This window comes from Terrapene carolina, unplaced genomic scaffold (assembly GCF_002925995.2).
Source record: "Terrapene carolina triunguis isolate 2854851 unplaced genomic scaffold, T_m_triunguis-2.0 Scaffold113, whole genome shotgun sequence".
Classification (NCBI taxonomy): domain Eukaryota; kingdom Metazoa; phylum Chordata; order Testudines; family Emydidae; genus Terrapene; species Terrapene triunguis.
The window spans coordinates 19,058,202-19,075,655 of NW_020664464.1; the positions used below are offsets into that span (position 1 = coordinate 19,058,202).

At 38.3% G+C, this 17,454-nt stretch overlaps 1 protein-coding gene across 4 annotated transcripts in view; it reads right to left on the reverse strand.

The window, feature by feature from the left end:
- AGTPBP1 (ATP/GTP binding protein 1) overlaps positions 1-17,454 on the reverse strand; it is a 128,224-nt gene that overhangs the window by 88,897 nt on the left and 21,873 nt on the right. For 2 of the 4 annotated variants that reach the window (XM_029911709.1, XM_026652395.2), the window contains exons 1-2: positions 15,558-16,590; positions 5,334-5,390 (exon numbers count right to left, since the gene is read on the reverse strand). Coding sequence is in view for 2 of the 4 variants with exons in the window: in XM_026652392.2 (XP_026508177.1) it covers positions 5,334-5,464; positions 15,558-15,589 (163 nt within the window). In the remaining 2 variants the exon portion in view is untranslated. Of the gene's footprint in view, positions 1-5,333; positions 5,465-15,557; positions 16,591-17,454 lie in introns of those variants that run through there. The other 2 variants (XM_026652392.2, XM_026652394.2) reach the window with 2 other exon arrangements.

Here is a 17,454-nt window from a genome sequence, read left to right on the forward strand (position 1 = left end):
TCCAGTTATATTACAAAGTTCTTTCACTGTCAATGAAGGTCCCCTAAATTAACTATTTTTAATATATGTATTTCAATCTATTCAAAGTGCAGGGAGTAATGTTATTTTATTACAAAGTATTAGTTTACAGCAATCCTAGTTTAAAAAAAATTTTAAAATCCCCAAAAAGGGGAGGGGGGAAAAAAAAAAAAAAACCACAGAAAAACACCTTCAATAATGCAGCTTTTTATATTACACATATATACATACATACACACTGTATAATTAGCCTTTATCATAGAAGCCTACCATATATGTAAAAGTCTAGTATGTATGTACAAGAGTACATACACATATATACATACACATTACATATCTACACACACAGTGTAAATCCCAAACCTCTGCTCTTTGTCATCCCCCAGTTAGTGCATGAGAAAATTAATAAAAAAGCTTGAAAAATTTCATCCACAATAAAGTCAACCACTAATAGGCATGCCAACCATTAGTCAAATGTAAGGTGACCAGATGTCCCGATTTTATAGGGACAGTCCCGATTTTGGGGTTTCTTATATAGGTGCCTATTAACCCCACCCCACCCCGTCCCAATTTTTCACACTTGCTGTCTGGTCACCCTAGTCAAATTATAAACAAACACACCACACCTACGTGGTAATTAAGGTTTTGGTATTCAAGGTAATAAATCCCAAAACCACACCTCCTTCCCAGTTTGAGAGAAATTTTGTTAAGTTTGTCATAAGTAACCAATGATCTCTATTATTTATGAATAAAGTTCTTAGGCCTTGAGCCTGTAAACACTTGTGCAAAAACTGCATATGCTTAATTTTATCACCATGAGTGGTCTGCAGGATTGGTACCCTACACTGTATGCTTTTTGGGGCAAGCACTATGTCCCTCTATGTGTTTAGAAAATCCATATCATGTAACAAGCTATGCCACAATTAAATAATTAACATCTCCAACATTAACAGTCTGTAAAATAAATCATCCAAATGTAAGTTTTCTGTACTGGGGGCTCTTAATACCGTAACCTGAACTGCTACGTAATTTGTTTTTATTTCTGGGATTTAAATGTCACCTGTCCAGACAAGAGTTCTGTAAAGCAGTACAAAATAAGGCAAGGAAAAGACATGACAGTTTAAACAGAAGGCTCATTAAAATTTAGTTTGTTGCTATTATTTTTGAGAACTTTATGGATGCCTAAAACATCCACTGAAGTTAAAGTGGGACTAATGGCGGCCAGGGCTAAGGAGGGATGACTTTGAAAAAACAGAAGAAAATATCCATAATCTGAACTTCATTTGAAATATTCATTTATATTTGTACCTGATCTTTTGAATTGCCATATTTAAAATGTAGCAATGAAAACATGTCGACATTAAGAAATGCATTTAATAGTTTCCTTCCACTTTTGGCATCTCTTATAAATTTAGAAGACTCTTTCTGTAAGGAAATAGCTTGGGTTCAGGCATCTTGACATAGATAGTCCCTGTAGAAGACTTCCAATTCTTGATATAAAAAGGCACAAGAAATTTAGGACACACTAAGAATGAAAAAGCCTGCCAGGGAAAAGTGATAATTAATCCTCCAGATCCCCATCTGACTTAACCATTCTAATAAGGTATTACTAACTTGAAACGGGATGCCTTGTTTGGGAGGAGGCAAAAGTTAAGTCTGACACTTTTATAACTATTTGCTGATGACAGTTCCTGATCACCTTGAATGGGCCGAGGAACAATACCGCTGAAGACAAGGCTGAAACTGTAGGGTACCAAAAGAGATTGGCAAGAATACTGGTGTTTGGGCATCTTTCCTTGTCTGAAAATGCACTCTATAGATAGGCCCTTCAGAAGTGGCTTGACCACTATACCATTTTTGGGGCACTTCTTCCCCAATACTTATCTTTTGGCAGGATTACAGCAATTTGGCTTGTATAGTAGCACTAAGAGGCTGATGATGAGTCAGGAATTTTCAACTAATTGGTCACAAATTGGTCGAAGTCGGTCAAGAAAGACCCTCCCTTTCTTTATGACTACATGGGAGGACGTCCTTGAAACATTTTTCTATTGTAACATTGAGTCACAGGTGACGGTGAGTGTGACGGTGTACCCCATAAGGCTTCATGGGAATATGCTTATGAATGTATATATGATATAACTGGAATATGTTTTATGCTACATATGCCATGTAACCTATCTATGTAAAGGTTATGATCTACTGAACACATTCCTCCTATTTGAATGCATGTATCATTTTTGTACTTGAAGTTAAGAATATTGGCTGTATATTTGCTTGATAGCTCTAGTAAAGCATTTGGTCGGCTTCTTGAGAAAGGAATGTGGAAATTAAGTGGCCAATCAAGAACCGCTTAAGCCAACAATGAACTCGAAGACGCCAATCCACATCTGAGCTTTCCCAGGAATGTGGCTTGGCAGGTAAGGAACTCAGTCATGCATGGACATGTGACTTGTTCATGTGACTCCAAAACTCCATCTTGGAGCTGGACTTTGCATAGGAGAGAGGAGGGGGTTTCCACCCGCAAGAGAGTCTACTTAAACCCCTGGGAGATCCCTCCATTTTGTCTTCAGCTGGCTCAAGAGATAGCCTCTCCACCCCCAAGAAGCTGGGACAAAGAACAGTAACTACAGAGGGTGTGAGTGATTGCTGGACCCAGACTAGAAGGAGACTAGTCTGTAAAAGGAAGCTTACTGGGTAAGGTTTTTATCTGTATTCAGTTTTCTTAGACATAGACTTGCGTGTTCTATTTTATTTTGCTTGGTAATTCACTTTGTTCTGTCTGCTACTACTTGGAACCACTTAAATCCTATTTTCTGTATTTAATAAAACCACTCTTTACTTATTAATTAACCAACCCAGAGTATGTATTAATACCTGGAGGGAGGGAGGGCCAACAGTTATGCATCTCTCTCTAGCAGTGTTATAGAGGGCGAACAATTTATGAGTTTACCCTGAATAAGCTTTATACAGGGTAAAAACAGATTTATTTGGGGTTTAGATCCCATGGGGAGTTGGGCATCTGAGTGTTAAAGACAGAAACACTTCTGTAAGTTGCTTTCAGTTAAGTCTGCAGCTTTGGAACACGTGGTTTAGACCCTGGGTCTGTGTTGGAGCAGACTGGCATGTCTGGCTCAGCAAGCCAGGATGCCGGATTCCCAGGCTGGCAGGGAAAGCAGGGGCAGAAGTAGTCTTGGCACATCAGTTGTCAGTTCCCAAGGGGGTTTATGTGATCCAACCCGTCACAGTGAGATCCACTGCTATAATCCACTAGATTATTCTTTACTTCACAGATCTGTGGAGAACTGCTAACAGGCCACAAAGATGGGAGCCTACACCAGGCCAGCCTGGTGCGCGCGCGCGCGCACACACACACACACACACACACGACATGGGAGGAGAGCAATTCAAGCTTGCCTCTCTCTGCAGATTCTAGCTATTTGGATTTTTTTCTGAAGCAGACAAGCCAGTGGTATGACCCAGGGGTAGGCAACCTATGGCACGCGTGCCAAAGGTGGCACGCAAGCGGATTTTCAGTGGCACTCACACTGCCCGGGTCCTGGCCACCGACCCAGGGGGCTCTGCATTTTAATTTAATTTTAAATGAAGCTTCTTAAACATTTTAAAAACCTTATTTACTTTTACATATAACAATAGTTTAGTTATATATTATAGACTTATAGAAAGAGTCCTTCTAAAAATATTAAAATGTATTACTGAAACGCAAAACCTTAAATCAGAGTGAATAAATGAAGACTCGGCACACCACTTCTGAAAGGTTGCCGACCCCTGACCCAGACCATTCAGATGAGTTACTGGAAGGTGGAGATAGAATGATGGACTGTGCTAGTAAGGGAACTGGGAGGAGGGCAGAAGGTTCTGCATAGAAGGTACTGGCACAGGTTCCCCTAAGCCTCTGACTGTCAGAAGCTGGGACTGCACAACAACAAGGGATGGATTATTTGATAATTACCCTGTTCTGTTCATTCCTTTGGAAGTAGTTGGCACTGGTCACAGTCATAAGACAGAATAGATGAACCATTGGTCTGACCTAGTATGGCCACTCTTATGTTCTTAGGTAAGCCACCAAACACTAGCTAGACTGCTCGCCTACAGTACTGAGGAACTGGGGAAGGAATGGTAAAATGGCAGGTTGGAATAATGATGCATTGATATATGCAATCTAAAGGAGACAACAGGAACTCAGATTTAGCACATGTTCCTCAGTCTTCCTTAAAAAGGAAGGACAAGTTCCAGTTACTAAAAATTCAATTCTTCTGAAAAGGTCACAGGTTTGAGAGGAAATCCACACACACTGAAAGATCTTTGCTGTGGACATCAATGACTCTGGTCTCAGACAGAAGCAAAATAAACTGAGATCATACAGCACTTGAGGAAGGGGAATCTGAATTCAAAAGGAAGGAAGGAAAGAAAAGAACTAAGATGCCTCCATTGTAGGGCATGTGAGAAATAAAGCCACCTCAACATCATTCTTTGGGATATTTGCCATTCCCTTTCTGTCTGCCAGGCTGTTCCAATGGATTTGGCTGTACTGGGAAGTTCTGTTGATCAGTTAGCTGCTTTATATATTAATGAGGTTCCTCCTTTGTTATTCCAGAGTGTTACTGGATGTGTTTTTAGGGTACCAGAAAGAATCTTTTACCCAAAGACCTTCAAGGTTACATTCTTCAGCCAAGAGATGCAGAAAAAATACTTGTGTCTTTTTGTTATTTTTCCCCCTTTTAGGTAAATTACAAAAAAAAAAAAAAAAAAAAAAAAAACTCATTTCTATATAGCATGTTCTTAAGCAACAATACAAGTGCTTGCTTCTCTTTATTTTTTTAATGTGAATGCCTAAATACAGTAGTAAGGACAAGCTATGACAGAAGTGATAGACAACTCAGAAAGGGCCTTGACTCTGCCATCCTTGTTCACGTAGAATAGTACCTTAATCCAAAAATAGTCATTTATTTTGATAGAATTACTCGTGGTAGTACTCTTAGGAGACCAAAAATACCGTACAATAAGGCAAACTGTCAGATTATGAAGAACTCAGATAGGAGAACCTTATCCTAATAGAAGAATCTTGTGTTCCACATCCAAGTACATAGAGACAAGTAATAAATACAACTTCTCACTGTTTGTTCACATAAAACAGGAATATAGAAATTCTTTTGAAGGACGAGGTGAGAAAACACCAACAGAACTTCAGTGCTGAAATGTGGCAGTCAAATATGCTGTATACAAGTGTGTTTTGGGATGAGGCGTAGAAAGAGAAGCGACAATTTTTAAAACATTAAGTAAAATAAAATATTTACCTTGACTCTGAGCCAGATGAAGGATCTTTGAGGTAACATATCTGGCAGTGTCTGCTTCTACCAACAAAGATTCTGAATTAATCTTCTCCAGCTGTGCCAGCAGACCCACAATCCGAGAATTGTTAGTAAGACTAGAAGAAACATTTATATTGATGTTTCAATCCGTATTCAACATATGACAAAAATATTTTGTTTCGCCTCACATGGCAAAATCCAATGTTACATTTTTTAAAGTCAAAGTTAGTTCTTCAGTGAACTAGGTTTAGATCAGTAGGTTTGTACAGTTTTATAGTTAAAACAGAATGTTTTGCTCTATTTAGTTACTTCTCAAAATTAGCTTTTCTTCCCTGCTATCAATGACACACTCATTAAGACAGCTGTACAGAGGAGGGCAGCGTTGTCTTTGCTACATTCTTAAAAGGGACTAAATCTGCTTCCCTTGAATTCAGTGGCAAAACTCCCATTATTTTCCAAGGACATAAGGGATCACCCCAACTACTGAGATTACCCAAGGAAATCATATGGGAAATTCATGACTGACTAATTAATTAAAACTAACTAATTTGTACTATTACAAATTTACTGTTATTAGCAACTTATTTCTTCAAATTCATACCTATAACACCACAACATTTAGTCTTAATTGGAAATCAGCTATAACTATATAAAACTGGGGCCGTATCACATCTTCCATGGAACAACCTCTACAGTTAAGATCCCTCTTGTCAAGGGGTGTCTCCAGTGCCACCATGCCCAGGGAAGTCCCGGGCAGCACATCTCTGGTGGAGCCATGCTCTCAAGGAACATGGGGAAGGGTCTGACGGGGAAAACCACTTAGGCTCTAAAGCCATTATGGGCCTCCCCCAAGGATTCATTCCACAAGTGAGGGGGACAATTTTCACCCTACACCCCAATAAAACATCCAGAGAACACCACTAGAAGGGGAGGATGGGGACTTTGCAGAAGTTACTTCCTCCTTGGCCATCTCTCATGAATTTTTACCACAGGAGGGGGAATCCACCTATCAGAATCCATTTTCAACTACTTTGACATTTTATTGCCTATACAGTAGCCCCGGCTTTGAAGTCTGCCAGACTGGTCTACAAAAATGCCTACAAAAGCCCCAACATCTGGCTAGCCTTTAGGGTGTGTAATCATCCAGATGTGGAGAAATAAAGTACTCAAGAATATAACAGAACCAGAGCCCACCCTCCCAAAAAAGGCTACTGTTTATGGAGAAAAACAAGAGCGGATCACTTTTCAGTTCTTGAGCGTTTTTCCGCTCTTCCAAACTTTTATTCCTCCTCAGACAGCTTGAACAATAAGCCTGTTCTGAAAATGACCACACCAGGGAAAGGAAAGGAGAGTTTAGACAAAAAGCTTAGAAGAAATGGAAGACAACCCTATCCTGAGAAAATAATGCTGTTTTCTTTGGGAGATACAGGTCACCTTTCTAGTGGGTTCGTATCTTTTCTTTCCCACACCCCCATAGCAATGTTTCAGGTCTACAGCCTCTGCTTGAGAGAGCCCAAGAGGAGGTCATATCTAGAGTCTCCCATCCCTTCCTGGCTCCTGCTATCCTACCTAACAAGACTGAGTAGTCAATCATATCCTTGTGTTAGGCTTTACTCTGCACACATGCAGCAAGAAAAAAAAAAAATCTGGCTGAAAGTTTTAATATCATTTTTTCACTGATAACCGTTTTCTCACAGCAAACATTCACTTTCAACATTTTCTGATAAATCTCTAACAGTGAAAAAATACAGCCGTATTAAGTTTTACCTCACTCTCTGCAAACCATTTTGAGACAATCCCATTCTTTATTACTTATTTGCTTATCTTTAGAGACTATATGCAACCAGTTTGGTTTCTTAAGTTTTGCAAATATTTTTTGGAAGAAATACAGCACAAAACTTAATAAACTATCACTATTAGATGGGAGGGTCTTTATTTTATAATGTTCATAAAAGTGAAGAACTGTAGAGAATCAGAATGTTTTAAATTGACATTGATAGGAATGACTTATTCTGTCACAGTTTTGTCTCATTTTGGAGGTACACAAGTACAGTTTGGCTTGAGGTCTTGGTGTTTTAAGAGGAGATACATTTCATAAGGAGCACTTTTATCCAGATATTTATATTATCTCCCCCACTACCGTATTTAATTATATTCTTTAATTAAAAGCCTTAAGGTTAGTTCAAATCGCCTACAACATAAATCAAATCACCTTCATCTTTGTAGAATGTAAGATACTTGAGATGTCATTGACAAAGTTAAAACAAACTATTACTAATCAGATTTTATTCATTCTTCATTTTTACATTCACCCCACCATTTGAAAATATGTTTAAAAAATTTCCATGATTAACATTATTGCTGTGTACAACTATGGTTTCTAAGGAACAACTGGCACAGCAAAGCATTCCATTACAGTTCAGCAATAGTAAATGACAACTTATTTTAATTGATGTACAGTGAGTTCTGGCTATTCGCAATAAAACTAAAGAATGACACTAGTTTTATAAATAGTGACAATGTTGTTTATAAAGAAGTTGATGGATTATTATTGCTTGAGTAATAGTTTAGAATGGTTTTGCTCTTATTATTAAGTTTGCCATAGGATGAATTTACCCTTGGATGTAAATGTTAAAACAAGAAAAAAAAATGGCTGACAGCAAGTGTTTTATAACTGTGGAAACAATTTGATGCAACAGCAGCAAAGGAAACTTATTCTAGCCTCACTTAATTTCTTTACACTGGCATCTAAACTATAACTTCACAACCAAAACCAAAGTAACTTTTAAAAGGAAGATTGCCACATGTTTATGCCCAATAACATGGCCTATTCTTAAAACTGATATAAACTGCTTGAAGATGTCCTCCGTAATCTAAAGTTTATATCATAAAATCCCATTACTAAATATATGCATCTTCTCAACTGTTTGAGTTAAAAGTGTGTAAAAAGAGTTTTAATCTGACAATCTCCCTTTCCCCTCTCAGCTGTTCCAGTTTTGCTTCCTTGTATGTGCAACGAGATCATTAGGGTGGTCAGAAATGGATTTAAAAAAAAACTGATGGATACTATCGATGTTTATTTTTAACCATTTTTTAATTTTATCAATTTAAGTTTTCACAGTTGTGCAAAATTATGGGTTTTATCCATTATTTTTAAATATTTAAATTTTCAAAGCTGCAAAGGGGGGGTTAGGCAATTATTTAATAAGACAGATTAAAAAAATTAAAAGCTTTATAACTGCTAAACACCACATGTCAAAAGAAGAACACAAAGTGAAAATCCTTAAATCAAACTAAAATTCGCAAGAGCATTCTTCTTACTTTGTCTATCTGCAAATTTTGATCACCAGTGGATTTCTGCCAGTTTCTATGTGTACAGTTAACCGACATTTACCAACATTTATCAATAAAAATGTAATCCTTCCAAGACTAGACATAATCTAATTAATTCTCTAGTCATCCAGGGCAGAGGTGAGCACTGCTACTAAAACAGGAGGTGATAATACTCCATGATAACAGATAATCTTCACATCCCTCATTCCAGACTTCTACCTCTAATCCCCACCCAAAACGGAGATCCAGTGGTATCTGTATGCACTGAGCTTGAAATCACCCAGGATGATCCCATGATTATAACGGAAGCCATGATAGCTGACTCAATGTTCAATGGTAATCTTCAAGGATGCTCATCCTCAACAATTTTAGACCCAAAATGGACAGGAATCCAACCAGCCTGACTAGAAACTACTGTGTATTGTAGCAGCTTGTTCATCAAGAAAGAATTTCCATTTTGGTCTCTCATGACTCACTCTCATACTTGAATGTTGTTTTGGGATGGAAAATATCCTACATTTAAACACAAATGTGACCAGTACAGCCACAACACCTCCCCAATCCTGTTTTTCCTCATGCTGAGCCGAGAACCCAGAAGGAAACATTTGGAGTAACAAGAGTCCTGCAGTCATCCTGACAGGTCTTATACCACATGCACGTTATCATGAAAAGCATTAACTTTATTTTAATAACAGCTTATTAAGAGAGTTAAGTTGCTCAAAACCAATATTCAGTACACCAAAGAAGAGACTACAAACTAGAGTAGTGTGATTAATATTAGCTACATTACCCTTGCTCTTTTGTGGTCTTATTTTGTCCAATCCCCTGCCTAATTCAGCAAGTAACAGAAAATCCAAGCCCCTTCAGCCAACTCCCAGGCCTCTATATACTAAATTTATTGTAATGCTGTCGAACCCTCTCAGCTATCCTGCAGTGGCACTGAATGACTGTATCTGCCAGTTAGGTAGGTGAGCAAGGACTCCAAAAGCAGGTTGCAAGGGTCTATAACACAACACAAGACACCCCCAAGGTTCCAGTAGATGAAAGCACTCAAATACAAGACCTTTCTCCAATCCATTCCCCAGTAAACCGAACCATCCAACAAATATCAATCCATCCGCCATAGTATTCATACCCATGAGAGGGAGTAATACAGCCAAGATCCCTACTCAAAACTTTTCATAATTACTCTTTGCAAATCTCATTCACTTCACCGTACTCCCAATCCTGCTCAGCTCCCAGTAAAGGCATTAGGTGTTTTACAATAAACAGGATTTTTGCCTCATTTAGCCAGGAAGCAATATGGTCTCTAAATACTTCTCTATGCAAGCTTGCCTTATTCATATCAAGAGCCATTCAGCTGCACTTTACAAAGCCAGTCAACACGTAGCATAATCACTCAACACTTACTGGAAACGTTTAGCGATTTAGAAAGGATAAGCCATTCTCACTGCAAGATAGTATCTTTCAGAAATACTTCAAGATTTTCATCCATAAGGTTTAGAAGAGGCTTATTTGTCTAGACTTAAAAGGGTGCTGGAAATTGGCATTATAGCAACCAACCAGGAACATTCTAAAGAGCTTAACTATCTTCAGAACATTAACTGAATAAAACTGTCTTGAAAATGATAAACCTAGAATCAGAAAGTGTAAAAATAAGAGGATTATTGTAGAGATGGACCTGACTCCACAGTTAAGGCTGAGTTGAGTTTTTCAAATAAAGCAGGAACTAAACTTTTCTTTAAATTTTAGATAGGATTTGCTATATGAATACTTATTCTTTGAATCCAGAAACTAAATTAAACTCACTGATGTCCATTTATGCAAACCAAGCTAGGCATAAGATAATCAATACAGCAGTTAGTCACAGCCACTCTACACATTCATGCTGCTGCTCCTCCACACCGCCATAATCCACTCACCCCAAAGTGAAGTTTTTACCCACGAAAGCTTATGCCCAAATAAATCTGTTAGTCTTTAAGGTGCCACCAGACTCCTTGTTGTTTTTGTAGATACAGACTAACATGGCTACCCCCTGATACTTCACCCCAACTGTAGACTTAGGAAGATCTGTCAAGAGAGTGCATACCCATCTAGCAGGGTGGAACTCTGAGTTCGAGGGCTAGTCTCTAGTGGAAGCATTCCACAGATTTGAATCCTGCTTGGGTCATTTTTTAAAAATATATTTTAAGCATAAACGCCAGACAATTATAGAATACAGGTATTTTAAATCAGACACCTGGGTGACAGGAGTGTTAGCACCATATAGGCCTCATGCTATTAGCTGTGCTGGAAGTGCAGCTGTCAGGGTAGGTATGTGACAATAAAATGCAAAGGTAAAAAGCTCCGTGAATCATACTGTTGTTATGGGTTTGGGTCCCATAGTAAGAATGACCATAATATACCTCCAGTTGTACTTGATCACAAGTTACATAAAGTCCAACTCAAATATACCTCTTTGGAAATAAGACAACATTTGTAGGATTAAAGTTTTCAAAGCAGCTTGTGAATTTAGATGCAAATGTTCATCGCCACCAATGGAAGATGTCTCAGTCACCTAGACTACTTTAATAGAGGATATATTATGGCTGAGATTTTTAAATAGATAACAGAAAGGCTGAATTCTGAAAATGAAGTTCTAGATAACTAAAAGTATTAAAGTAATTAAACATTCTATTTTTGTTGTATACTTCATTTTGAGTCTGATATTTCAACCCTAGAATGTTGACAGTTCTGGTAGAGAGAAAAGCAAGAAGAGTCAAAGGAGAAAAAAAAAAAAATCAAAACTAAGATTTGCCAGGGCTTAGCTACTACAGACATCTACTTTGGGTATCAAATCTATCAGTAATAAGGATTAGAGGGTTTTTTTGTTTGTTTGTTTTATCATGACCTTCTCTCCTTTAGTTTATAACTTTTAAGGTATAGTTTAACTTCATGAACACCCATCTTAACCAGTTATATACACCCAGCACTAATTAAGGGAAGACCAATTTAGACTACTCCACAAGAATAATGTATGACAATATACAAAATCCTAGAACTCTGGTATACACCAAACAGGAAAAAAGGTCAACAACAGTTTATGTATGATTCACACACAGCTGCTTAAAATAGCCATAAGAGACATTATCTACTTTCACACCTAGCACTAACTTTGTCTCAGGCAATCTGGTCCTCCTAGGTTTACCCAGGGCCAGAAAAATTAAGAGAAGCTGGTAAGAAAGACAGAGGACACTGCCATCAGAAAGCTCCATAGGGAAAGCACTGTTCAGAAACCAAGTACGTCAAAATTCCTGGGAAAGCAGAAGATGCTGCTCCTGGGCCATGTCTGGGGTCTCCAAACATTTGTGTCAATCTCTGATAAATGTGAAGCCTATTTTCTCTCACCCAAGAATCCTTCTGATTACTAACAGGGAGCAGAGGCACATTTTCCCCTCTCCCACCCTAAAGCCTCCTAGCTGCAGTAAGACAGTGTCCTAGCTACTGACTGTTGCAGGGCAGGGCTGCTATTTTTGGGTCACCTTTTTTCCCCGGTGGATAGTGCCAATGCCTGACTGTGCTTCAGCTTGTAGCTTCCCACACCCCACCAAGCTGCAGTTAAATTAAATGGATCAACTGGTCACCCACACTGCTGCCATTCAGAATCCTGTGAGAAGCTGTAACTGCCCACTCTTGTCCATTTCACTCGACAACAGCTTGGGAAAACTAGCAGCTACGGAGGCACTGGAGCTGTCTGCAGAATCAAGAACAGAGAACTGAGCATTGGTTCATATTTGGAAGGGTATCATCACAGCCATAAACAAATTTTCTTTTCAAAAAAGATGGAATTCTGCAGAAGTTTATGGCGTAGGTCTCCCCACTCACCAAGGAAAGGTCTCTGCTTGCCATTGGTAAGTGGATTTGTCAAGTCCTGCCCGCTTCCCAAGAGGTCTAAGCATCCTCACTGTATTTCTGCAGGAATGATGGGTTCACACATATCCATTACTCCTTCTGCAGAGGATTTTTACTACGCTGCAAGCTAAATACATCCTACACCTTGCTCAGTTTCTACTCAATGACCTAATTCTAGAGCTTGACCAGAAAGAGAATTGAATTCTGAGGAGTTACTATAGCAACCATTAGATGTCATCTTAGAATGGCTTAGGGCTACACTTCCTACAGGAATTCTATCACTAAGAATGAAGTGCAGCCAGAGGGAGGAAGTCATTGGTACGTTTCATAGTTTGTCAGCTATTTTGCTCTACTTCCTCTATCTGTATACACTGAGGATGCAACTCAGTGAATTTAGAGATCAAGAAATGCTTATTGGGAAAAGTCACAGAGGCCAAGTCATATGACCCATTCCCAATATGATTGCTTGTCACACGTCCAGTGAGCCAGCAAACTCAAATTTTACTATAAGATTTCTCATAAGAGGTTTCTCTAAGCCCAGTTTTGGGGTTTGTGCATTTTGTTCTGTTTTATTATTATTTTATTATTTCAGAGCCCAATGCAAAGCAGTTCCAATATTAAATGCTTGTGAATTTATTTTAACCTGATCTTTGAAGGTTCACAACCCTCTAATGACCACAGCAGGCACACAGCTCAGTAATACCAACTGTCTACGATATGCAATGTATTTCGCATAGTTTACTCATTATTAGAGGTATATCTGTTTTGAGTTATATGGCTGAATTAACTGTGTTTAAAAAATAACAAAATGACTATCTTCATCTACATCTGTTTAGTTCCGATTATCCTTCCATGCAAAAGGCCAATATATCCTGAGCTGAATCCAGTTAAGGATACCTTTTTCCTGGTACCATCATTAGCGGGAACTCAAGTTCAGGAATACCCATTGCTGAGAAAGGACTTCACTTTCCAAAAACTAATGCTCCCTGGCTGGGATGCATATTGATCTCTTGACCATTTCTAAAGATCGGTCTTTCATTAGCTGCCCAGGTGGGGAACACAACAAGCACTAATCTCAAATGTCGAACTGTTCCGTGGCTGCAGTGGACAACGAAGGAGCCAAGACTACTCCAAATGGGGGTAAGAGATCCTCATAACGAACTTGAAATCCCTCCTGTGGTTGAGATAAATCCACATGGTGGCATATGGGTCCAACATGTAAATCCATACTCTAATTTAGAAAGGAATACTATAGAGAAATACATTGAAAGGTAAAATACCCTGCAAATTTTATTTGCACTGGAGGGGTAGAAAGTTTTCCAAGAGAGCAAACTAGCTAGATGGTTTTGCTATTGCAGTGAATACCAAACTGAACTGTTACAAATGTCTTAAGCTTCTTCCATTCATAAGACATTTTGTAAATTCTCTAAATAGTTTCATAATGATGAAATAATCTGTTCCTTATATACAAAACTTCAAGAGTTGAGCCATCAGCCATATATATGCATCAGTAATCAGCATTTTGACTTTGACACCCTTGCCTCTATATTAGATTGCAAGATCTTTGGAGCAGGAAATGTCTCTGGCTCATGTTTTGGTAACACAACATGTAAATTTGTGTCATGTATGTGATTTATAAAATTACACTTTATTCCTTCAGCAATAACCATTCATGAGCATGAAACCTGCCTGACTGAAATTGCTATCTGAGAAAGGTTTTGCCAAAATGGATGGGATGAGGTTATGCCAAAAAGGATGGGGTGAATGGGCAGGGGTTTTGCTTTTGAAGTGCTTAGAAAAGTTTAATACTGTTGACATTTTGTAGTACTGTATACTCAAATTGCCTGTATGCTTGCTTCCACTGCTGCCACCCCCATATGCCCAGAAGCTTCTTCATAGGTACTTGGTATAAACAAAAGAAAGTCAAGGCTATGATTCTGTAACCACTTAAGCTACCTCTACACTACAAGCTAAGGGTGCGATTCCCCTGCTATCTCTCATTGAGCTAGCACAAGTATAAATAGCAGTGTAGCCCTGGATCCAAAAGTAGTGGCAGGAGAGACATGGCTTAGCTGTGCCAAGTACAAACCTGCCGGAAATCAGTAGGTATGTACTTTGCACAGCTAAGCTGTGCCTCTACAGCCACTACCCGTGCTACTGCAGCTACACTGATATTTATACTTGTGCTAGCTTGATGAGAGCGATGCAAACATATGTACACGAACAGGGGAATCACCCCCTTAGTTTGGAATACAGACAGTCTTGAGCACATCTCTCTATACATGCGTATGGCCCCACTGAAGTTGGTGCTTCTGTTCATATTTTGTAGTTATGCAATGCTTTGAAGGATTGCTATTCAAGACAAATTCGGAGATGGAATCCCAGAGATGTGCTCAAATACAGGCAGGCAATAGTTTTCCTATACAGTATTTGCAAGGTGAATTACTATGGTTGCATTTCAGGTAACAGGTGTCCAAATGACCCTTTTTGCATGCGCAGTTCGGATAACTGCATGCACAAAAGTAAGCATGCAGTTTCATGTGCATTTTTGCATATGATCTTCTTCCAAAATATTTAGTGTTGTGGTAATTTATTACTACTTCTTTCAAAGAAATTAAATGCAATTTTGAAAGTGTTTATTCATATAGTAAGTCTAATTCAAATATGACAAAAATGCACTTAGGAAGGTGATAGCATCTGTTATCCATTTCACTATGCTGATCAATACAAGAGAGAAAATAATTCCAAATCAGTTACTATTTAAAAGAAAATAATTCATTTAATTAAAGCTATTTTTATATTAAGAGATTGCAGTAACTGTTTGATTACTACTGTAGCACTATGGACCCCCATAATTGGTTTTGTATTTTTTGCCCTTTTTTTTTAAATGTATTATGCTTCCTTAAAATGTAAAGTTCTCAAGATCCGTTACATGGAAAAGTAACTAGGTTGAACTTCAAGAAGTCTATATACTGCTGCATTTACCTTTTCTCTGATGTTGTTTTTACTTTGTTCATCTTGGAAAAAACTTAGTTCTTCAATTCACCATCTCAGATAACCTGTAAAACACATTTAAAAAATTAAGACTTATTAGCAATGTATTGTCTTGCTGTACAACGAAGTGCTACCATCATATTATAGTGCTCAGAATCTCTGCACTGGAAGTTTTAAATACAAGTGATTTCATAAAGAGTACTTGGTACACTGAAGAAAAAAGGTAATTCTGTTCCCAATTCAACATATAGGGCCTAAGGAATGGAGCAAAATTAATAGAATACTGAAAATACAGTAAGCATGCAGTAAGGTCTTAAATTATAGTTTAATCATGCTAATCTCAGGGAATACAGACTTTGATAAGATATTGAAAATCAGTAATTTTATCATAATGCATGTATCATGAACAACTTGCGCGATATGTCCAGAGAAGAAAGCTACCTGCTTAGGCATCTCCTGGAGCCAAACATGTACGTTTTTCCAAATTTCTTGAAAAAATTTGAGATGCCACACTATATCTCCTTTTCTTGATGGCCACTTCATGTTCTTAATTTTGAGACTAGAAATCTAGATGCACAGTCAGAAACAAAGTGTTTGGTATTCTTATTTAAGTAGGACCTGAAAATATTTCTTGGACAGAAACCACAGCATGCCAATAGCTTAGTTTTCCTATCCTTTTAAGTACATGGTGTCCTCGGAGTCTCTCTCAGTCTTATATGGTGCCTCTGAGCAATTAAGGTTGCAGTTTATAGGACCATAAACTGAATCTCAGTGATTCTATCCAAGATAAAATGTGAGTGAGACCCCCTATAATACAAAGAAGAGTTCTCTGAGAGGCCATATGTTTGTTATAAAGCACTGAAGTACAAGACAAACTCAAACAATATGTTCGGAAAACAAAGGCACTTATCCTCTTGCTATTTGTGGGTGAGAAACTTTCTCTGCTGCGTACTAGCCCTCAAGTTTACAAGATCTTGTTATTATCACTGCCACTTGAAGATAACAGGCAGTAACAAAACTTCCAGTTTTGTTATGAAGCTAGCTGATGAAGAACAGCAGAAGAGGTATAAAGTGATCTGTAGGAAAGAAAGGAGGAACTATCAAAAATTTAGAGAGAGAGAAAGAATAGGATGCTTCACGCGCAAGTAGGATACTGATGCCAATAGAAGAAAGAGAGAACCCCAAACCAACAGCAGAAGCAACTCCAAACTTTTCAGACACTTACAAGCCAAGACCAATATAAACAGTGAGGCGTAACAGCAGCTCCCCTCCACTTACCTGAAGCAATTTCCTTTCCTAGCAACCAATGGGGGGAGGGCGGGGAAGAATGCTTGGCTTCTCACAAGAAGCACCAACAGTGTGTGTCTGGCTAACAGGTGGCTGGCCAGTTTGTCCAACCAATGTTCAAATGTAGAATTTCTCTGCTTCCTCCCATAAAAAGAGGGAGGTGGGGGAAGAATTGGTTACAAGGACTACAACTGGGTCTACTACACAAAATACCTTATCTACAAGGTTATAAAGTTCAGATTATTCAAACCAGGCCAGAGATCTAACTGGAGGGAGAAGACATGATTAAGTTACCATAGATTGTTCTTTTATGGTAGTTGTCTGAGAGGACACTCATATTACTATAGAAGAATGCACATTAAACAAGCGTTAGAAGACGGCAATAAAAAAATCCTTATAAATTTTCAAGAAGCATGTTGCCAATAACCTGTTCATATTACTAGGCAGAAAATGTTTCATTAACTTGTATTAACTAACAACATCTCCAATTTTTATTTCTTTATCTTTAAACCAAGCTGTACAACCCTAGGGAATTTAGAGTTAAGGTTACACATAAGAAATCCCAACATCTTAAAGAAAGAAACAAACAGTTAAGGCTCCC